This window comes from Ranitomeya variabilis, chromosome 2 (genome assembly GCF_051348905.1).
Source record: "Ranitomeya variabilis isolate aRanVar5 chromosome 2, aRanVar5.hap1, whole genome shotgun sequence".
In the NCBI taxonomy this organism is placed as follows: domain Eukaryota; kingdom Metazoa; phylum Chordata; class Amphibia; order Anura; family Dendrobatidae; genus Ranitomeya; species Ranitomeya variabilis.
This window is the reverse complement of record NC_135233.1, coordinates 238,029,628-238,052,005: the sequence shown is the minus strand read 5'-3', so window position 1 is coordinate 238,052,005 and position 22,378 is coordinate 238,029,628. Positions and strand designations below refer to the sequence as shown.

Here is a 22,378-nt window from a genome sequence, read left to right as displayed (position 1 = left end):
TTTAAGTCCCCCTTGTTCACATCTGGCAGCTGTTAATTTGCCTCCAACACTTTTCCTTTAATTTTTTCCCCATTATGTAGATAGGGGCAAAATTGTTTGGTGACTTGGAAAGCGCGGGGTTAAAATTTCACCTCACAATATAGCTTTGACGCTCTCAGGGTCCAGACGTGTGACTGTGCAAAATTTTGTGCCTGTAGCTGCGACGCCTCCAACACTTTTCCTTTCACTTTTTCCCCATTATGTAGATAGGGGCAAAATTGTTTGGTGAATTGGAAAGCGCGGGGTTAAAATTTCACCTCACAACATAGCCTATGACGCTCTCGGGGTCCAGACGTGTGACTGTGCAAAATTTTGTGGCTGTAGCTGCTACGGTTCAGATGCCAATCCCGGACATACATACATACATACATACATACACACACACACACATTCAGCTTTATATATTAGATAAAAGTACAAAGGTATATAAGAAAGTATATTTTCACCTTGACAATCCCCCCTAAACACTAAGTTTTTCCCTTAAAGAAAGATCCTTCGAGACTGTCCATGTGATGGGAAAAGGGGAGGTGGATTTCTTCATCCAGACACCTCAGAAACTCTCCCCTAGCGAGAGGCCTCCAGGCAGCTGAACCCTTCACTAACCTCACATGGAGTTCTCCCACTGTCCCTAAACTAAATCTCTTGGCATCATCTGAGAATGGGGGGTTTTGTCTATTCTCTTGAGAGGAATATACTTCGGGATCTCCCCTGGATCAGTACCATCGTACTCTGGTGGGTCTACTTCTTGATTGAGAAAGGTGTCAGTCGGAGTTGCTTTGGCAATAACCTTTTTGTACAAGGGAATAACACAACAGAGGATTATCGATTCAATTATAAGGAGGGCAATTAGTACTAAACAAACTTGTTGAAGGAATCCCTTGATCCCACCTAACCAACTGGAGAAGAAAGATGTGTCTACTCCAGCATACATGACACGTCGTCTTATTGTCCTAATTTGTTCGACTTCTTTAGAAACCTTCAGGTCTTTCGGATCTACATTTCGCCATTCAGGTCTGGCTGTCTATATTTCGTCTCGTATATCTTTGGTCATACCGTCAATGAATGTATTTACCAATATTCTAACATCAAGTGGGTTTATGGGACTGTATTCCATATCTTCCCATTTCAGCTGTAACCGTCCAAAGTATAGCTCTACACTCTCTCCTTTGTCACATCTGTAGAAAATCTTAATTTGCGTCCTAGCACGTCACCTGTTTTTGTGCTCACTAACTACCTAGGCCTGCCCAGGTGCACTTATACGTCCATCATATGGTCATTATTTGTCTGTAGAATGAGAAAGGCTGGTTCTCAGGGTCAGCCAATTGTTTTTGCGTAGCTAGCTAGTCAGAGGGCCTCCAGGGATAATACTCCTGTATCTGTTTTACCCTACCTGATGTGGTTGGTTCTCTGGTGGTGGGGAGTGACATGACATGCTGGTCTACAGCTCCTTCCCAAAAGGATTACTGTCAGCCTACTCCTAAAAGTTAATGTCCCCACTATCCGCCAACCACAATCCTGTGTCAGCTTCTTATATCACTACATGTGATCTTGTCTGGACAGGATTCAGTGTAATTCTCTTAGGTCGGGTTGCAGCACGGGTCATACAAGTGTTAGGGCCCAAATCCTCAACTATACCCTAAAAGGCATCACAGCTATAATTGACAAATCTTTGTTCACTGTAATATATATATATTTGATCCATTCAACATTTTTATTAATCTGCACCTGTGGGATTATAGAAGCAATGCCGGCATAAATCTGGTTCTGGGCTTTAAACTGGTCAGGCACCCCCCTTGGCACTCCAATGGCATCAATATATACTAGTGGATCTTCTTCATAACTCATGTGGAGCTGATCGAGACTTCTCCTCTTTCTGGTAAGTTCATCAGGTATCTTTGGTGTACATATATTGTGTATGTTTAATTAGCAAATCAGTATCTAGAGAACTGTTCTCTTTGCAGAAACTTGTCTTGAAGATCCCTACTGGTATACCTGTGGTGTCGTGGGAATTATAGCAGGTGTAATTGTCAGCTAATACGGTTACTTCTCCTGGGACCTTTAGTCTAGGTTCCTTATGAATTAGTGGGACATAATCTGGGCAATCAGTGGACTTCAAACCTTTCAACAAATTCATGACACAGGCGGTGGTGTTGTCATCAGGAAAAAGCAATGCATGTGTGTATTCGCAGCAGCACAAGCAATACATCCTACAGAGATATTCTGGACTCTTACATTGTATCTCACCCATTCTAACCACAGGTTTTTCCTTGGGGCTGTTTGTGTTTCTATGGAGAAAACCTCTTGCCAACTGAGACCTGGAATGGGGATCACTTCATTGACTACATTTTGCAAACGCTCACCTGGGCCTAAATTCCCATGGTATCCACTACTAAATACATAATTATAATGCCTTCCCAGTACAAATGTCTGCAGGTCAGCAGATTGGGGGCTTTCGAGATTTAGGAGGAGGGGGTGACAACTTTTACCCCATTTACAGCCCCTAAGTGGTTGCGGAAAGGCTGTTAGATGCATTCTCTCACGAAGACTCCTACCTGTCCCATCCTTGGGAACATGGCTTCACTAGGTTTATATCCCCAATCATCTCCCGTATTCCAGGCAGCATCTGACCCATGGGCGGACACACCGCATGTTCAGCCTGTGCAGCTGCACAGGGGCCCAGGAGGACAGAGGGCCCGATCAGCTGCTCAAATATCTTACTCTCTCATAGAGCCAGCGGCTGCATCTACACTGAGAGGAGAGGAAGGGGCCGCACCCCAGTCTTTTGCTGTCAGAGAGGGGCCCCTTCCTCTCCTCTGAGTTGATGCTGCCGCTGGCTCTTTGATATGATGAAGGAGCCCGGGATCACTGGACACGCCCCCTGGAATCCTTGGACACGCCCCCAGCTTCTCCTCCTGGTTCGTGCAGGGCAGGCAGGAACAGGCCTGGTAAGTATGGCTGATCTCAGCCAGTCCTGTCTCCTCACTGCTGCTGGGAACAGCCTCTGAGCAGTCAGTACATCTGACACCTCTGCTGCCTCCTGAGCAGTTCTGACAACTGAACTGCCTGATCAATGTTCACATGAGAGATCACATCAATCCCCCTGTAGCTACCTCCACCTCCTGTACCGAGGGGGCTTTATTGGAAAACCGCTGCACTGGCCCATTCAGATGCAGGAGCTGCAGTGTGAATGCTGACGAGTGGCCAGTGCAGCCCAGTAAAGACCCCTCAGTACAGGGTTGGTAAGTGGCTACGGGGGGAGGGGAGGGTGATGTGATGGCCGATGTTCACATGGGTCAGGCACCTGACAGAACTTCTCAGGAGGAAGAAGTCTCAGATCCACTGACTACGGGGAGAACACTGCAGCTATCAGAGGTAGTGAAGAGGCAGGAGGACTGGCGAGAGCTGGAGATCTGGCCAGTAAGTGCTGATGGAGGACTGAAGACCCCCAGGATGGAGCTGCTGGAGATGGAAGAATGCACCTGCCAGAGGGACGGCACGTGTAAGTAACAAAATGTGTACAGACTTACTATCACCTATGTGTATTACCATACTTCTGTGCACCTGTTTGTAAAAGTCTATATATAAGTATATGTATATATAATTGTCTAAGGGTCACTTCCGTCTGTCTGTCCTTCTGTCATGGTTATTCATTCGCTGATTGGTCTCGCCAGCTGCCTGTCATGGCTGCCGCGACCAATCAGCTACAGGCACAGTCTGGAAGAAAATGGCCGCTCCTTACTCCCCGCAGGGTCCCCGGCGATCCGCTCCATTATCTCCGCTCCCCGCAGTCAGTGTCCTCGGCGCTCCGGTCCATACTCCCCGCAGTGTCCCTGGCGCTCCGGTCCATACTCCCCGCAGTGTCCCCGGCGCTCCGGTCCATGCTCCCCGCAGTCACTGTCCCCGGCGCTCCGCTCCATGCTTCCCGCAGTTACTGTCCCCGGCGCCTGCTCCATACTCCCCTCCGGTCACCGCTAACACAGGGTTAATGCCGGCGGTAACGGACCGCGTTATGCCGCGGGTAACGCATTCCGTTACCGCCGCTATTAACCCTGTGTGTCCCCAACCTTTTACTATTGATGCTGCCTATGCGGCATCAATAGTAAAAAAAGTAATGTTAAAAAAAAAAACCTGCTATACTCACCCTCCGTTGTCCGCTCGCGCCTGCCGCCATCTTCCTTTCCCAGCGATGCTTTGCAAAATTACCCAGAAGACCTAGCGGTCTCGCTAGGAATGGAAGATTTCGCGCCCATCGGCACAGCACCGTTGGATCCCAGGAGGCGGAGAGACGGGACGCCGAGGAGCAGCGACGAGAATAGTGAGTATGTTAGAGCTACAAGGGGCCCTCGGATCCGAAGGTGAGTATGTTTATTTTTTATTTTTTAACCTGTGACATACGTGACTGGGCAATATACTACATAGCTGGGCAATATACTACGTGGCTCCGTGCTTTATACTACGTCGCTGTGCAATATACTACGTGGCTCTATGCTGTATACTACATGGCTGGGCAATATACTACATCACTGGGCAATATACTACGTGGCTGGGCAATATACTACGTGGCTCTGTGCTGTATACTACGTGGCTGGGCAATATACTATGTGGCTGGGCAATATACTACGTCGCTGGGCAATATACTACATGACTGGGCAATATACTTCGTGACTGGGCAATATACTACATGACTGGGCAATATACTACGTCGCTGGGCAATATACTACGTGACTGGGCAATATACTACGTGACTGGGCAATATACTACGTGACTGGGCAATATACTACATGACTGGGCAATATACTACGTCGCTGGGCAATATACTACGTCGCTGGGCAATATACTACGTAACTGGGCAATATACTACGTGACTGGGCAATATACTACGTGGCTGGGCAATATACTACGTGGCCTGTGTTATTTACTACGTCGCACTACATGCATATTCTAGAATACCCGATGCGTTAGAATCGGGCCATCATCTAGTGTATGTATATGTACCTATGCACAGTGCTCATATGTATCTGTGGGACACAAAGATAATCACAGTACACTATATATATATGTATATATCTATATATATAATTGTCTAAGGGTTTTTCTGTCTGTCTGTCTGTCCTGGAAATCCCGCGTCTCTGATTGGTGGAGGCCGCCAGGCCTCCACCAATCAGCGACGGGCACAGCATGGCGATGATGATGTCATAAAGGTTGCCTCGACCAATCAGCGACAGGCACAGTCTGCCGCGAATTCGCCTTGACCAATCAGCGACGGGCACAGTATCAACGTAGACGTCATAATGGTTGCCATGGCGACGATGATGTCATAAAGGTTGCATCGACCAATCAGCAACGGGCACAGTCTGCCGCGAATTCTGGAATCATCATTGTCCATATACTACGGGGACATGCATATTCTAGAATACCCGATGCGTTAGAATCGGGCCACAATCTAGTGTATATATATATATATATATATATATATATATATATATATATATATATATATATATATATATATATATATATATATATATATATATATATATGTATGTATGTGTGTGTATTAGAACCTGAGTGTACAGTAGTTATCTGTGTGTCTATAATCTAATATATAAAGCTGAATGTGTGTGTGTGTGTATGTATGTATGTATGTATGTATGTCCGGGATTGGCATCTGAACCGTAGCAGCTACAGCCACAAAATTTTGCACAGTCACACGTCTGGACCCCGAGAGCGTCATAGGCTATGTTGTGAGGTGAAATTTTAACCCCGCGCTTTCCAATTCACCAAACAATTTTGCCCCTATCTACATAATGGGGAAAAAGTGAAAGGAAAAGTGTTGGAGGCGTCGCAGCTACAGGCACAAAATTTTGCACAGTCACACGTCTGGACCCTGAGAGCGTCAAAGCTATATTGTGAGGTGAAATTTTAACCCCGCGCTTTCCAAGTCACCAAACAATTTTGCCCCTATCTACATAATGGGGAAAAAATGAAAGGAAAAGTGTTGGAGGCAAATTAACAGCTGCCAGATGTGAACAAGGGGGACTTAAAGAATGACAGCGATGGCACCAAAGAGTATATACTGTACAGTTGCTAAGGTGGGGCCCCAACATGGGATAATCACACCACCACGGGGATATGAACACACACACAAAATGCGCCACACACTACCACGTGCTCGAACACATATACCACCCTCAGTGCACATTTCACCACACATACACCAACCTCGCCACATAAAAGTAGAAACACAAAAGTCGCCGCTCAAAACTCGCCACGCGCAAAACTCTCCACATGCAAAACTCGCCACACGTGCAAAACTCGCCACACGCAAAACTTGCACACGCAGAAAAATTGCCACACGCAGAAAAATTGCCACATGCACAAAAGTTGCAACACATGCAAAAGTTGCCTCACACAAAACTTGCACATACTCAAAAGGCACCACACATAAAACTCGCCACGCGCAAAACTCGCCATGCGCAAAACTTGCTGCACACAACTTGCTACACTAACCTGTCACATGCAACTCGACACACAAAAAGTTGCTACACGCATGTCGCCACACAAAACTCATCTCACAAAAGTCCCTACATGCATGTCGCCACACGCAACTCAACACACACAACTTGACACACGAAACTCGCCCTAAAACACACACAAGTCTGGTATCCTTCAAAAATAAAAATCTGATTAATAAGCAGACAAACTACAAGAGCAACAAATGTACCATATAGGAATCCGGCAGCTGTCAGTCACATGACCAGTCTATTATGTGTATGTGTGAGCTAATATATACTGCCAGGGGGTGGGCTTACTGTTGGCTGGGGATTTATCAGGCTGCCATTTTAGCTTACAAATACTGAGGTAAAAATACTGACCAAATAACGTGTGAACGAGGGCTAATACAGGAGGAGATGGCATACAGCTATATACTATATACAGGAGATGACACACAGGTATATACTATTTACAGGGGAGATGACACACAGGTATATACTATATACAGGAGGAGATGACACACAGATATATACTATATACAGGAGAGATGACACACAGGTATATACTATATAGAGGAGGAGATGACATACAGGTACATACTACATACAGGAGGAGATGACATACAGGTATATACTATATACAGGAGGAGATGACACACAGGTATATACTATATACAGGAGCAGATTACCTACAGGTATATAGTATATACAGGAGGAGATGACACAGGTATATGCTATGTATAGGAGGAGATGACATACAGGTATATACTATATACAGGAGATGACACACAGATATATACTATATATAGGTGAGATGACACACAGGTATATACTATATACAGGAGATTACATACAGGTATATCTAATATATAAAGCTGAATGTGTGTATGTATGTATGTGTGTATGTCCGGGATTGGCATCTGTACCGTCGCAGCTACAGCCACAAAATTTTGCACAGTCACACGTCTGGACCCCGAGAGCGTCATAGGCTATGTTGTGAGGTGAAATTTTAACCCCGCGCGTTCCAATTCACCAAACAATTTTGCTCCTATCTACATAATGGGGAAAAAGTGAAGGGAAAAGTGTTGGAGGAAAATTGACAGCTGCCAGATGTGAACAATGAGGACTTAAAGAATGAGAGCGATGGCGACAAAGAGTATATACCGTACAGTTGCTAAGGTGGGGCCCCGACATGGGATACTCACCACACACGGGGATATGAACACAAACACAAAATGCGCCACACACTACCACGTGCTTGAACACATATACCACCCTCAGCACACATTTCACCACACACACACACCAACCTCGCCACATAAAAGTCGAAACACAAAAGTCACCACTCAAAACTCGCTACATGCAAAACTCGCCATATGCAAAACTAGGCTCACGCAAAACTCGCCACACGTGCAAAACTCACCTCATGGAAAACTCACCTCATGCAAAACTTGCACACACAGAAAAATTGCCACATGTACAAAAGTTGCACCACATGCAAAAGTTGCCTCACACAAAACTTGCACATACTCAAAATGCACCACACATAAAACTCGCCACGCGCAAAACTCGCCATGCACAAATCTTGCTGCACACAACTTGCTACACTAACCTGTCACATGCAACTCAACACACAAAATGTTGCTACACGCATGTCGCCACACAAAACTCATCTCACAAAAGTCGCTACATGCATGTCGCCACACGCAACTCAACACACACAACTTGACACATAAAACTCGCCCTAAAACACACACAAGTCTGGTATTGTCCTTCAAAAATAAAAATCTGATTAATAAGCAAACTACAAGAGCAACAAATGTACCATATAGGAAATACGGCAGCTGTCAGTCACATGACCTGTCTATTATGTGTATGTGTGAGCTAATATATACTGCCAGGGGGGAGGGCTTCCTGTTGGCTGGGGATTTATCAGGCTGCCAATAGCAACCAATCACAGCTCAGCTTCTATTTTGCTACAGTTAATTAACCTGAGCTCTGATTGGTTAATATAGGCAACAAAGACATTCTCAGTATAACAAAGCTAATATATGTTGTGAAATGCTTCTATTTGCTTAGTTTTTGCCTTTTAATAATTACATTTCTATCTATTTGTTTTGTGGTTTTTGTGTGCAGAATAAATTTTTGTTAACACATTCTATTTTGCTAACAGCAGTCATTAACCCGGGCGAAGCCGGGTAGTACAGCTAGTATATCATATACTGTGAAACAATAAGTTTTCCCCTGCTAAAGCAAATGTAATTGTATTTAAAGATGGCCGCCAGAGTTCAGTTTCGTTTCAGGTTAGTGTCTGGAGGGATGAAGATTCATTTCTTTAGAAACGAAACTGAAGGAATGTGAAGAAAAGGAGGATCCACCAGAAGATGTTAGAACAAATCAGAAAGACTGAATGCTAGCTTAAACCCCGCCTAATGCACGCCTTCCCCTAACACTCAATATAGTATTGTGTATTTTTAGAATAAAGCCAGTTGCTGTGACCGTTACACACATGTGTGTGGATTCACGAGCATGCACTGAGATTGAACCAGCTACCTGTCTGACTCATTCTTACCCGGTACCACATGCTTATAGTTTAATTTGGAATGACTGGTGAATGAGGATTTATATTGTCGTTTACGACCCCGACAGAGTTAGGGTTGGAGTTAGGGTTGGAGTTAGGGTTGGAGTTAGGGTTGGAGTTAGGGTTGGAGTTAGGGTTGGAGTTAGGGTTGGAGTTAGGGTTGGAGTTAGGGTTGGAGTTAGGGTTGGAGTTAGGGTTGGAGTTAGGGTTGGAGTTAGGGTTGGAGTTAGGGTTGGAGTTAGGGTTGGAGTTAGGGTTGGAGTTAGGGTTGGAGTTAGGGTTGGAGTTAGGGTTGGAGTTAGGGTTGGAGTTAGGGTTGGAGTTAGGGTTGGAGTTAGGGTTGGAGTTAGGGTTGGAGTTAGGGTTGGAGTTAGGGTTGGAGTTAGGGTTGGAGTTAGGGTTGGAGTTAGGGTTGGAGTTAGGGTTGGAGTTAGGGTTGGAGTTAGGGTTGGAGTTAGGGTTGGAGTTAGGGTTGGAGTTAGGGTTGGAGTTAGGGTTGGAGTTAGGGTTGGAGTTAGGGTTGGAGTTAGGGTTGGAGTTAGAATTGGGGGGTTTCCACTGTTTAGGTACATCCAAAGGCAACAGCCAATTTTGAGCTCAAAAAGTCAAATGGTGCTCCCTCCCTTCTGAGCTCTGCCGTGCGCCCAAACAGTGGTTTACCCCCACATATGGGGCATCAGCGTACTCGGGATAAATTGGACAACATTTGGGGTCCAATTTCTCCTGTTACCCTTGTGAAAATAAAAACTTGGGGGCTAAAAAATATTTTTTGTGGAAAAAATGTTTTTTTTTATTTTCACGACTCTGCATTATAAACTTCTGTGAAGCACTTGGGCTTTCAAAGTTCTCACCACACATCTAGATAAGTTCCTTGGTGGGTCTAGCTTCCAAAATGGGGTCAATTGTGGGGGGTTTCTACTGTTTAGGTACATCAGGGGCTCTGCAAACGCAACATAACGCCCGCAGACCATTCTATCTAAGTCTGCATTCCAAAACGGCGCTCCTTCCCTTCCGTGCTCTGCCATGCGCCCAAACAGTGGTTCCCCCCCCACATATGGGGTATCAGCCTACTCAGCATAAATTGCACAATAAATTTTGGGGTCCAATTTCTCCTGTTACCCTTGTCAAAGTAAAAATTTGGGGGTGAAAAGATCATTTTTGTGGAAAAAATATGATTTTTTTTATTTTCATGGCTCTACATTATAAACTTCTGTGAAGCAGTTGGGGGTTCATAGTGCTCACCACACATCTAGATAAGCTCTTTGGGGGGGGGGTCTAGTTTCCAAAATGGGGTCACTTGTGGGGGGTTTCTACTGTTTAGGTACATCAGGAGCTCTGCAAATGCAACATGATGCCCGCAGACCATCCCATCAAAGTCTGCATTCCAAGCGGCGCTCCTTCCCTTCCGAGCCCCGATGGGTGCCCAAACAGTGCCCCCCCCCCCCCACATATGGGGTATCAGCGTACTCAGGACAAACTGGTCAACAGATTTTGTGGTCCAATGTCTCCTGTTACCCTTGAGAAAATTAAAAATTGCAGGCTAAAAAATCATTTTTGAGGAAAAAAAAAAGGATTTTTTATTTTCACGGCTCTACTTTAAAAATTTCTGTGAAGCACTTGGGGGTTTAAAGTGCTCACCACACATCTAGATAAGTTCCTTAAGGGGTCTAGTTTCCAAAATGTGGTCACTTGTGGGGGGTTTCTACTGTTTAGGCACATCAGGGGCTCTGCAAACGCAACATGGTGTCCGATCTCAATTCCAGCCAATTCTACATTAAAAAAGTAAAACGGCACTCCTTCTCTTCCAAGCTCTGCAGTGCGCCCAAACAGTGGTTTACCCCCACATATGGGGTATCGACGTACTCAGGAGAAATTGCACAACTTTTGTGGTCTAATTTCTCCTGTTACCCTTGTGAAAATAAGAATTTGTGGGCGAAAAGATCATTTTTGTGTAAACAAATGCGATTTTTTTATTTTCACGGCTCTACTTTATAAACTTCTGTGAAGCACTTGGGGGTTTAAAGTGCTCACCACACATCTAGGTAAGTTCCTTAAGGGGTCTAGTTTCCAAAATGGTGTCCCGTGTGGAGCGTTTCCACTGTTTAGGCACATCAGGGGCTCTCCAAACGCGACATGACGTCTGATCTCAATTCCAGCCAATTCTACATTGAAAAAGTAAAACAGCGCTCCTTCTCTTCCAAGCTCTGCGGTGCGCCCAAACAGTGGTTTACCCCCACATATGGGGTATCTACGTACTCAGGAGAAATTGCACAAAATTTATGGTTACATTTCTGTTTTTACACTTGTGAAAATAAAAAAAAATGGTTCTGAAGTAAAATGTTTGCAAAAAAAAAAGTTAAATGTTCATTTTTTCCTTCCACATTGTTTCAGTTCCTGTGAAGCACGTAAAGGTGGAAAACCAAGGAGTTTGTGGCCAACTATAGCAGGATTAAGTTGGAATGCTTACCGATCACTATTGCTGGTCAGGAGGTAGAGCAGGTGGAGAGTTACAAATATTTGGGGGTCCATTTGGACAGCAAACTGGACTGGAGATGCCACGCAAGACTGTCTACAAGAAGGGGATGAGCAGATTGTATTTCCTAAGGAAACTGAGGTCTTTTAATGTGTGCAGCAAAATGTTAGAAATGTTCTACCAGTCTGTAGTGGCAAGTGCCATCTTTTTTGCAATCATATGCTGGGGTAGTAGTGTGCGGGCCTCTGATGCTAATAGGCTGAATAAGCTTATCAAAAAGGCAAGTTCTGCTGTGGGCTGCAATCTGGACAGGTAGTGGAGAGAAGAACTCTGAAAAAGTGTATGGCAATTATGAACAATAATGCACATCCACTATATGAGCTATTCATGAGACAGAAGAGCACCTTCAGTAACCGGCTAATACTTCTGAGGTGTAAGAAGGAAAAATATAGGAAATCGTTTGTGCCAACTGCTATGGGGATGTACAACAATAACATTAGGGTTAAATCATAAAAGTGAATGTCTACTTTATTTCTCTACATTTCAGTTCACCCGCGGTGTATGTCCTATTCTAATGTATAATGTCCTTCTGTCAACAAACTGTCATGTCAATTAAGTAATTCATTTTATGATTCTTATGATGTAAGTTGTACTGCTGTGATACCATAATTTCCCACGGGATCAATAAAGTGTATCGTATCGTATGAATGTGGTTTTGAGCACCTTGAGGGGTGCAGTTTTTAGAATGGTGTCACACTTAGTTATTTTCTATCATATAGACCCCTCAAAATGACTTCAAATGTGATGTGGTTCCTAAAAAAAAATGGTGTTGTAAAAATGAGAAATTGCTGGTCAACTTTTAACCCTTATAACTCCCTAACAAAAAAAAAAAAATTGTTTCCAAAATTGTGCTGATGTAGACAAGTGGGAAATGTTATTTATTAACTATTTTTTGTGACATATCTCTCTGATTTAAGGGCATAAAAATACAAAGTTTGAAAATTGCAAAATTTTAAAAATTTTCGCCATATTTCCATTTTTTTCATGAATAATCGCAAGTAATATTGAAGAAATGTTACCACTAACATGAAGTACCGTATATACTCAAGTATAAGCCGAGATTTTCAGCCCACTTTTTTGGGCTGAAATTGCCCCTCTCGGCTTATACTCGAGTCATACCGGGGGTCAGCAGGGGAGGGGGAGCGGGGGCTGTCTAAAAATACTCACCTAGTCCAGGCGCGGTCCCTGCTTCCCCGGCGCCGGCAGCAGCAGCTTCTTCCTGTACTCAGCGGTCACATGGTCCCGCTCATTACAGTAAATGAATATTCGGCTCCACCTCCCATAGGGGTGGAGCCGCCAATTCATTACTGTAATCAGCGGTACCATGTGACCGCTGAGTACAGGATGAAGCGCTGCGGCGTCGGAGAAGCAGGGACTGCACAGCGGCAGGACCAGGTGAGTATACGGGGAGGGGAGCGCAGCGCTGCACGATAGTCACCTGCTCCTCGTTCCGGGCGCCGATCTGTCTCCAGCAGTGACGCTGAGGTCAGAGGGCGCGGTGACATGGTAAGTGCGCGCCCTCTGCTGAACGTCAGTGCTGGAGACAGATCGGCGCCGGAACGAGGAGCAGGTGACTATTGAAAGTGCCGGGGGCCTGAGCGACGGAGAGGTGAGTATGTGATTTATTTTTTTTATCGCAGCAAATGGGGCAATTGTCTGTATGGAGCATCTATGGGGCCATAACGTTCCTGCAGCACTATATGGGGCCATAACGTTCCTGCAGCACTATATGGGGCCATAACGTTCCTGGAGCACTATATGGGGCCATAACGTTCCTGCAGCACTATATGGGGCCATAACGTTCCTGCAGCACTATATGGGGGCCATAACGTTCCTGCAGCACTATATGGGGGCCATAACGTTCCTGCAGCACTATATGGGGGCCATAATGTTCCTGCAGCACTATATGGGGGCCATAACGTTCCTGCAGCACTATATGGGGGCCATAACGTTCCTGCAGCACTATATGGGGGCCATAACGTTCCTGCAGCACTATATGGGGGCCATAACGTTCCTGCAGCACTATATGGGGCCATAACATTCCTGCAGCACTATATGGGGCCATAACATTCCTGCAGCACTATATGGGGCCATAACATTCCTGCAGCACTATATGGGGCCATAACATTCCTGCAGCACTATATGGGGCCATAACATCCCTGCAGCACTATATGGGGCCATAACATTCCTGCAGCACTATATGGGGCCATAACATTCCTGCAGCACTATATGGGGCCATAACATTCCTGCAGCACTATATGGGGCCATAACGTTTCTGCAGCACCATATGGGGCCATAACGTTTCTGCAGCACTATATAGGGGCATAATGTTTGTGCAGCACTATATGGGGCAAGTGTCTGTATGGGGCCATAATTAACGTTTGTAGGGCACTACGGCATATGGGGCAAGTGTCTGTATGGAGCATCTTATAGGGCCATAACGTTTGTGCAGCACTATAAGGGGCAAATATCTTTATAGAGCATCTTATGCGGCCATAATCAGCATTTGTGCAGCATTATATTGGGCAAATGTGTCTATGGAGCATCTTATGGGGCCTTTATTAACCTTTATGCAGGATTATTTGGGGCATATTTTAATATGGAACATCTTATGGGGCCATAATGAACAGTATGGAGCATTATATGGGGCTCCTGATTCAATATGGATATTCAAAGACACTTAACCTACTGATGTCTCAATTAATTTTACTTTTATTGGTATCTATTATTACTTTTGACATTTACCGGTAGCTGCTGCATTTTCCCCCCTAGGCTTATACTCGAGTCAATAAGTTTTCCCAGTTTTTTTGTGGCAAAATTAGGGGGGTCGGCTTATACTCGAGTATATACGGTACAATATGTCACGAAAAAACAACCTCAGAATCAGCAGGATCTGTTAAAGCGTTCCAGAGTTATAACCTCATAAAGTGACAGTGGTCAGAATTGTAAAAATTGGCTCTGTCACTAAGGGGTTAATAATAAATAATTCCAAAGACATACTGATGGGGAATGGAGATTGTGAGCCCCATTGGGGACAGGGATGATGTGTGCAAACTGTAACGTTTGAAATATAAAAATAAAAGATTAGATTATTAACCCCTTCACCCCCAAGGGTGGTTTGCACGTTAATGACCGGGCCAATTTTTACAATTCTGACCACTGTCCCTTTATGAGGCTATAACTCTGGAACGCTTTGACGGATCTTGGCGATTCTGACATTGTTTTCTCGTGACATATTGTACTTCATGTTAAAGGTAAAATTTATTCGATATAACTTGCGTTTATTTGTGAAAAAAATGGAAATTTGGCGAAAATTTCGAAAATTTTGCAATTTTCCAACTTTGAATTTTTGTGCCCTTAAATCACAGACATATGTCACGCAAAATACTTAATAAGTAACATTTCCCACATGTCTACTTTACATCAGTACAATTTTGGAACCAAAATTTTTTTTTGTGACGGAGTTATAAGGGTTAAAAGTTGACCAGCAATTTCTCATTTTTACAACACCATTTTTTTTTAGGGACCACATCTCATTTGAAGTCATTTTGAGGGGTCTATATGATAGAAAATACTCAAGTGTGACACCATTCTAAAAACTGCACCCCTCAAGGTGCTCAAAACCACATTCAAGAAGTTTATTAACCCTTCAGGTGTTTCACAGGAATTTTTGGAATGTTTAAATAAAAATGAACATTTAACTTTTTTTCACACAAAATTTATTTCAGCTCCAATTTGTTTTATTTTACCAAGGGTAACAGGAGAAAATGGACCCCCAAAGTTGTTGTACAATTTGTCCTGAGTACGATGATACCCCATATGTGGGTGTAAACCATTGTTTAGGCGCATGGCAGAGCTTGGAAGGGAAGGAGCGCCATTTGACTTTTCAATGCAAAATTGACTGGAATTGAGATGGGACGCCATGTTGCGTTTGGAGAGCCCCTGATGTGCCTAAACATTGAAACTCCCTACAAGTGACACCATTTTGGAAAGTAGACCCCCTAAGGAACTTATCTAGATGTGTGGTGAGCACTTTGACCCACCAAGTGCTTCACAGAAGTTTATAATGCAGAGCCGTAAAAATAAAAAATCATATTTTTTCACAAAAATGATCTTTTCGCCCCCAATTTTTTATTTTCCCAAGGGTAAGAGAAGAAATTGGACCCCAAAAAATGTTGTGCAATTTGTCCTGAGTACGCTGATACCGCATATGTGGGTGTAAACCATTGTTTGGGCGCATGGCAGAGCTTGGAAGGGAAGGAGCGCCATTTGACTTTTCAATGCAAAATTGACTGGAATTGAGATGGGACGCCATGTTGCGTTTGGAGAGCCCCTGATGTGCCTAAACATTGAAACTCCCTACAAGTGACACCATTTTGGAAAGTAGACCCCCTAAGGAACTTATCTAGATGTGTTTTGAGAGCTTTGAACCCCCAAGTGTTTCACTACAGATTATAACGCAGAGCCGTGAAAATAATTTTTTTTTTTTCTCAAAAATGATTTTTTAGCCCCCAGCTTTGTATTTTTACAAGGGTAACAGAATAAATTGGACCCCAAAATTTGTTTTCCAATTTGTCCTGAGTACGCTGATACCCCATATGTGGGGGGGAACCACTGTTTGGGCGCATGACAGAGCTCGGAAGGGAAGGAGCGCCATTTGGAATGCAGACTTAAATGGATTGGTCAGCAGCCGTCACGTTGCATTTGCAGAGCCCCTGATGTACCCAAACAGTACAAACCCCCCACAAGTGACCCCATATTGGAAACTAGACCTCCCAAGGAACTTATCTAGATGTGTTGTGAGAACTTTGAACCCCCAAGTGTTTCACTACAGTTTATAATGCAGAGCCGTGAAAATAAAACATCTTTTTTTTCCCACAAAAATGATTTTTAGCCCCCCAAATTTTTATTTTCCTAAGGATAACAAGAGAACTTGGACCCCAGAAGTTGTTGTTCAATTTGTCCCGAGTACGCTGATAACACATATGTTGGGGTAAACCCCTTTTTGGGCGCACGGGAGAGCTCGGAAGGGAAGGAGCACTGTTTTACTTTTTCAACGCAGAATTGGCTGGAATTGAGATTGGACGCCATGTCGCGCTTGGAGAGCCCCTGATGTGCCTGGACAGTGGAAACCCCCCAATTCTACCTGAAACCCTAACCCAAACACACCCCTAACCCTAATCCCAACGGTAACCCTAACCACACCCCTAGCCCTGACACACCCATAATTCTAATCCCAACCCTAATCCAAACGTAAATGTAATCCAAACCCTAACCCTAACTTTAGCCCCAACCCTAACTTTAGCCCCAACCCTAACTTTACCTCCAACCCTAGCCCTAACCCTAACCCTACCCCTAACCCTAACCCTAAACGTGACTGAAATACGTGGCACTGAAATACGTGGCACTGAAATACGTGGCACTGAAATACGTGGCACTGAAATACGTGGCACTGAAATACGTGGCACTGAAATACGTGGCACTGAAATACGTGGCACTGAAATACGTGGCACTGAAATACGTGGCACTGAAATACGTGGCACTGAAATACGTGGCACTGAAATACGTGGCACTGAAATACGTGGCACTGAAATACGTGGCACTGAAATACGTGATACGTGGCACTGAAATACGTGGCACTGAAACACGTGGCACTGAAACACGTGGCACTGAAACACGTGGCACTGAAATACGTGGCACTGAAATACGTGGCACTGAAATACGTGGCACTGAAATACGTGGCACTGAAATAAGTGGCACTGAAATATGTGATATGTGGCACTTAAATACGTGGCACTGAAATACGTGGCACTGAAATACGTGGCACTGAAATACGTGGCACTGAAATACGTGGCACTGAAATATGTGATACGTGGCACTTAAATACGTGGCACTGAAACACGTGGCACTGAAATACGTGATACGTGGCACTGAAATACGTGGCACTGAAATACGTGGCACTGAAATACGTGCAACTGAAATACGTGGTACTAAAATATGTGGCACTGAAATACGTGATACGTGGCACTGAAATACGTGGCACTGAAACACGTGGCACTGAAATACGTGATACGTGGCACTGAAATACATGGCACTGAAATACGTGGCACTGAAATACGTGGCACTGAAATACGTGGCACTATGACTGTCAGAAAATGTTCATTAAACGGTTAGGGGTGAGGTTAGGGGTAGAGTTAGGGTTAGGGTTTGGATCCCTTTATCACCTTGATGGTGGTGGGTGGCTTTTCAGTGTGTTTTCTGTTTTTTTCGATAAAAATGCATGCGTTTTTAACGCAAACAAACGCATGTGCTTAAAAACGCAAGAAAATACTGCAGGTTGTATTTCTGAAAATGAACGCATGCAGAAAAAAACCGCATGCGTTTGAAAACGCGACCAAACGCGTACAAAAAAACCGCATGCGTTTTCAATGTTAAATATAGGGAAAAAACGCATGCGTTTTTTTGTGCAAAAAACGCTGCAGACAAAAACGGAAGTGTGAAACCAGCGACGCTTTTTATAGCAAAAAAGTTTTTGCGTCTCCACATTTTGAGACCTATAATTTTTCCACATTTGCTCCACAGAGTCATGTGAGGTCTTGTTTTTTGCGGGACGAGTTGACGTTTTTATTGGTAACATTTTCGGACACGTGACCGTTTTTGATCGCTTTTTATTCCGATTTTTGTGAGGCAGAATGACCAAAAACCTGCTATTCATGAATTTCTTTTGGGAGAGGCGTTTATACCGTTCCGGGTTTGGTAAAATTGATAAAGCAGTTTTATTCGTCGGGTCAGTATGATTACAGCGATATCTCATTTATATCATTTTTTTTATGTTTTGGCGCTTTTATACGATAAAAACTATTTTATAGAAAAAATAATTATTTTGGTATCGCTTTATTCTCAGGACTATAACTTTTTTATTTTTTTGCTGATGATGCTGTGTGGCGGCTTGTTTTTTGCGGGACAAGATGACGTTTTCAGCGGTACCATGGATATTTATATCAGTCTTTTTGATCGCGTGTTATTCCACTTTTTGTTCGGCGGTATGGTAATAAAGCGTTGTTTTTTGCCTCGTTTTTTTTTTTTTTTTTCTTACGGTGTTTACTGAAGGGGTTAACTAGTGTGGCAGTTTTATAGGTTGGGTCGTTACGGACGTGGCGATACTAAATATGTGTACTTTTATTGTTTTTTTTTTAATTTAGATAAAGAAATGTATTTATGGGAATAATATTTTTTTTTTTTTTCATTATTTTGGAATATTTTTTTTTATTTTTTTTTACACATTTGGAAATTTTTTTTTTTACTTTTTTACTTTGCCCCAGGGGGGGACAATACAGATCGGTGATCTGCCAGTTTGCATAGCACTCTGACAGATCACCGATCTGCGAGAAGTGCAGGCTGCTTCACAGTGCTTGCTCTGAGCAGGCTTCTGTGAAGCCACCTCCCTCCCTGCAGGACCCGGATCCGCGGCCATCTTGGATCCGGGTCTGGAGCAGGCAGGGAGGGAGGTAAGACCCTCGCAGCAACGCGATCACATCGCGTTGCTGCGGGGGGCTCAGGGAAGCCCGCAGGGAGCCCCCTCCCTGCGCGATGCTTCCCTGCACCGCCGGCACATCGCGATCATGTTTGATCGTGGTGTGCCGGGGGTTAATGTGCCGGGGGCGGTCCGTGACCGCTCCTGGCACATAGTGCCGGATGTCAGCTGCGATATGCAGCTGACACCCGGCCGCGATCGGCCGCGCTCCCCCCGTGAGCGCGGCCGATCGCGTATGACGTACTATCCCGTCGGCGGTCATACGGGCCCACCCCACCTCGACGGGATAGTACGTCAAATGTCGGGAAGGGGTTAAAGACCTGACTTTAAAATCTACATTTTGTGATTATTTGTGTTATCTTTGTCTAATATTTAAATTTGTTTGGGGATCTGAAACATTTAAGTGTGACAAACATACAAAAGAATAGTAAATCAAGAAGGGGGAAAACACTTTTTAACACCATTGCGTACATATACATATATATCGTATACAGTATACTCGTGTCTAAGCTGACCCGGGTATAAGCCCAGGCACCTAATTTTGCCACGGAAAACTGGGATCTCAGTGCAGTGAATATTTGAATATTCATTTCTCTTTAGCAGCAGGCACAGGACTTAGCCCCCTCATTCCTCAAACTCTGCTTATTCTCGATATAGATAGATTTTCTGGCGATGGCGCTGTGTGAGGGAGGGATTTTTTTTTTCTGCATTGCGAGATGGTGTTTTTATTGGTACCTTTTTGCGTTACTTATGACCTTCTGATTACATTATTTGGAGGGGAGATGCGGCAACAGAAAAAAGGCGATTTTAGCGTTTAATGTAACACAACCAGCAGCGGTCACGATCTCGCTCCATACACAGGGACCCGACCTGAGACTATTTAGCACGGGTCGCTAAAGTGCCTTTTCCGTTATTTCATTTGTGGACAACATTGTTCTCGTCCTGGTTCCTGTCTGACAAGTACAACGTGCAGCAGAAAAGGGGGCAGGAGCCATCTTACCTCCAGGTTCGGGAAGGCGCTGTCTTGTTTGTTCCCATAGACTCCCCCAAAGGCCGTGAAGTCTTCAACACTAAGCTGGGAGAATAACAGAGACGTGTTAGTGATCGCAGCAGTCGGGGGCCACACAGGCTGCAATGCTACACTACATTGCATCCACTGATCGGCTCACTGCTGGGGGAAATGCGGGGTAGAAGAGGGTTAATAATGCTGCATACAATACCTTCTCCTGGAGGAAAAGAAGGAAGTTCTTGGGGCCACTGCTGAGGGCCGAGTCCAGGTACTGACCCAGCTGGAGATCGGTGGTCACATGGCCGCCATGCGTGCTGGGCTGCGCTGACCACAGGGAGCTGCCGGGACACAATATAATGTCTGATATATACAGATCTACGAGAGGTCACAAGGAGAGTTCATCACCGCCTGAAACGAGATCATGTGTTTTTCCAGGGCTGATTGCCTTGGATTGTGTGCAGTCAGTGACAATGGCTCATTCATAAGCAGTGGCGGCAGAAGGACGTGCTATTTCCAGGAAATTACAGATTAGGAGCTATTGCACTCTAGAGTTGTTGCAAAACTACAACTCCCAGCATGCTCAGAGGGGCAGTATCACAAGAGTCGGAGAGGACAGCTTTAGTAGGATCCATACACCCCTCCGGCATAATGTCCTGTGCACATTTCTGGGAACTATTTTCAAGAAGTGGAAATGAGAAGTCAACACTGCTGGAGGAGGCGCAGCCCAAAATGTGGCCTTGGTGTAACAGCAAGAACAGGGAGGGGCAGTGTGTGACACAACGTGTGCGCTGACATTAGGAAATGTGGTTTATATCAAGAAAGGAACAAATATACATGCAAAGCACCCTGCACTCAGTATACCGCGGTGATGTCACACCCCCATATATGGAGCCATATGCCCCGTGATGACGTCACACCCCTATACACTGAGCCCAATGCCCCGCGATGACGTCACACCCCTATACACGGAGCCCAATGCCCCACGATGACGTCACACCCCCATATATGGAGCCCAATGCCCCGCGATGACGTCACACCCCCATATATGGAGCCCAGTGCCCCGCGATGACGTCACACCCATATATACTGAGCCCAATGCCCCCTGATGACGTCACACCCCTATACACTGAGCCCAATGCCCCGCGATGAAATCACACCCCTATACACTGAGCCCAATGCCCCGCGATGACGTCACACCCCTATACATGGAGCCCAATGCCCCATGATGACGTCACACCCCCATATATGGAGCCCAATGCCCCGCGATGACGTCATACCCCTATCCAGAGCCCAATCCCCCGTGATGACGTCAGACCCCTATACACTGAGCCCAATGCCCCGTGATGACGTCACACCCCATATACAAGGAGCCCAATGCCCCGCGATGACATCAGACCCCTACACTGAGCCCAATGCCCCATGATGACGTCACACCCCTATACACTGAGCCCAATGATGACATCAGACCCCTATACACTGAGCCCAATCCCCGTGATGACGTCACACCCTTACACTGTAAATACTGAGCCCAATCCCCGTGATGACGTCAGACCCCTATACACTGAGCCCAATGCCCCGTGATGACATCACACTCCTATAAACTGAGCCCAATGACCCGTGATGACGTCACACTCCTATATACTGAGCCTAATGACGTCAAGACATAGCTCCATTTGTGCCGCTAACACAATAATGACGTTCCCGAGTGTTATAGTTGTGACATAATGACGTCATTACACGACATATCGCCGAGAGATCCTGCAATAAGAAGATTTTCGTTGGCAGCGGGTAAAAAAAAAGGGCCGCGCTCACCTCTCGCTGGACCACAGGAGCACTGGCACCTGATGCGAGGTGGCGGCTTGCCATGGCACCCCCAGCACAAGGAGGAAGCAGAGCGGCACGAAGACCATCCCATCCGCCATCTTCTTGCAGCTCACACAGGGAAAACCGTCACATGACCAACACCGATCAGGTGACAAGGGCAAAGATCATTGGACGCCGTCAGCGTCAATCAGGGAGCGGCCAGGAGGCGGGATACACAGACTGAAAGCTGATTGGACCATAGGAATCTAAACCGACGCATGCGCTTTAGAAGATAGTTATTACAAACCCGAGCATGCGCAGTGATATGCTGCCAGGCATACAGGTGCACCTGGGATAGTCCTTGTATATGTGACCCAAATCTGCA

The 22,378-nt window shown here is 45.1% G+C and overlaps 1 protein-coding gene across 1 annotated transcript in view; it reads right to left on the bottom strand.

The window, feature by feature from the left end:
* The window catches only part of ATP6AP1 (ATPase H+ transporting accessory protein 1), a 53,038-nt gene extending 30,877 nt beyond the window's left edge, over positions 1-22,161 (bottom strand). Inside the window, exons 1-3 of the mRNA XM_077284194.1 lie at positions 22,003-22,161; positions 20,402-20,528; positions 20,182-20,256 (exon numbers count right to left, since the gene is read on the bottom strand). Coding sequence (XP_077140309.1) covers positions 20,182-20,256; positions 20,402-20,528; positions 22,003-22,112 — 312 coding nt within the window. The 5' untranslated portion in view covers positions 22,113-22,161. The remainder of the gene's footprint in view (positions 1-20,181; positions 20,257-20,401; positions 20,529-22,002) is intronic.
* Positions 22,162-22,378: the final 217 nt, after the last annotated feature.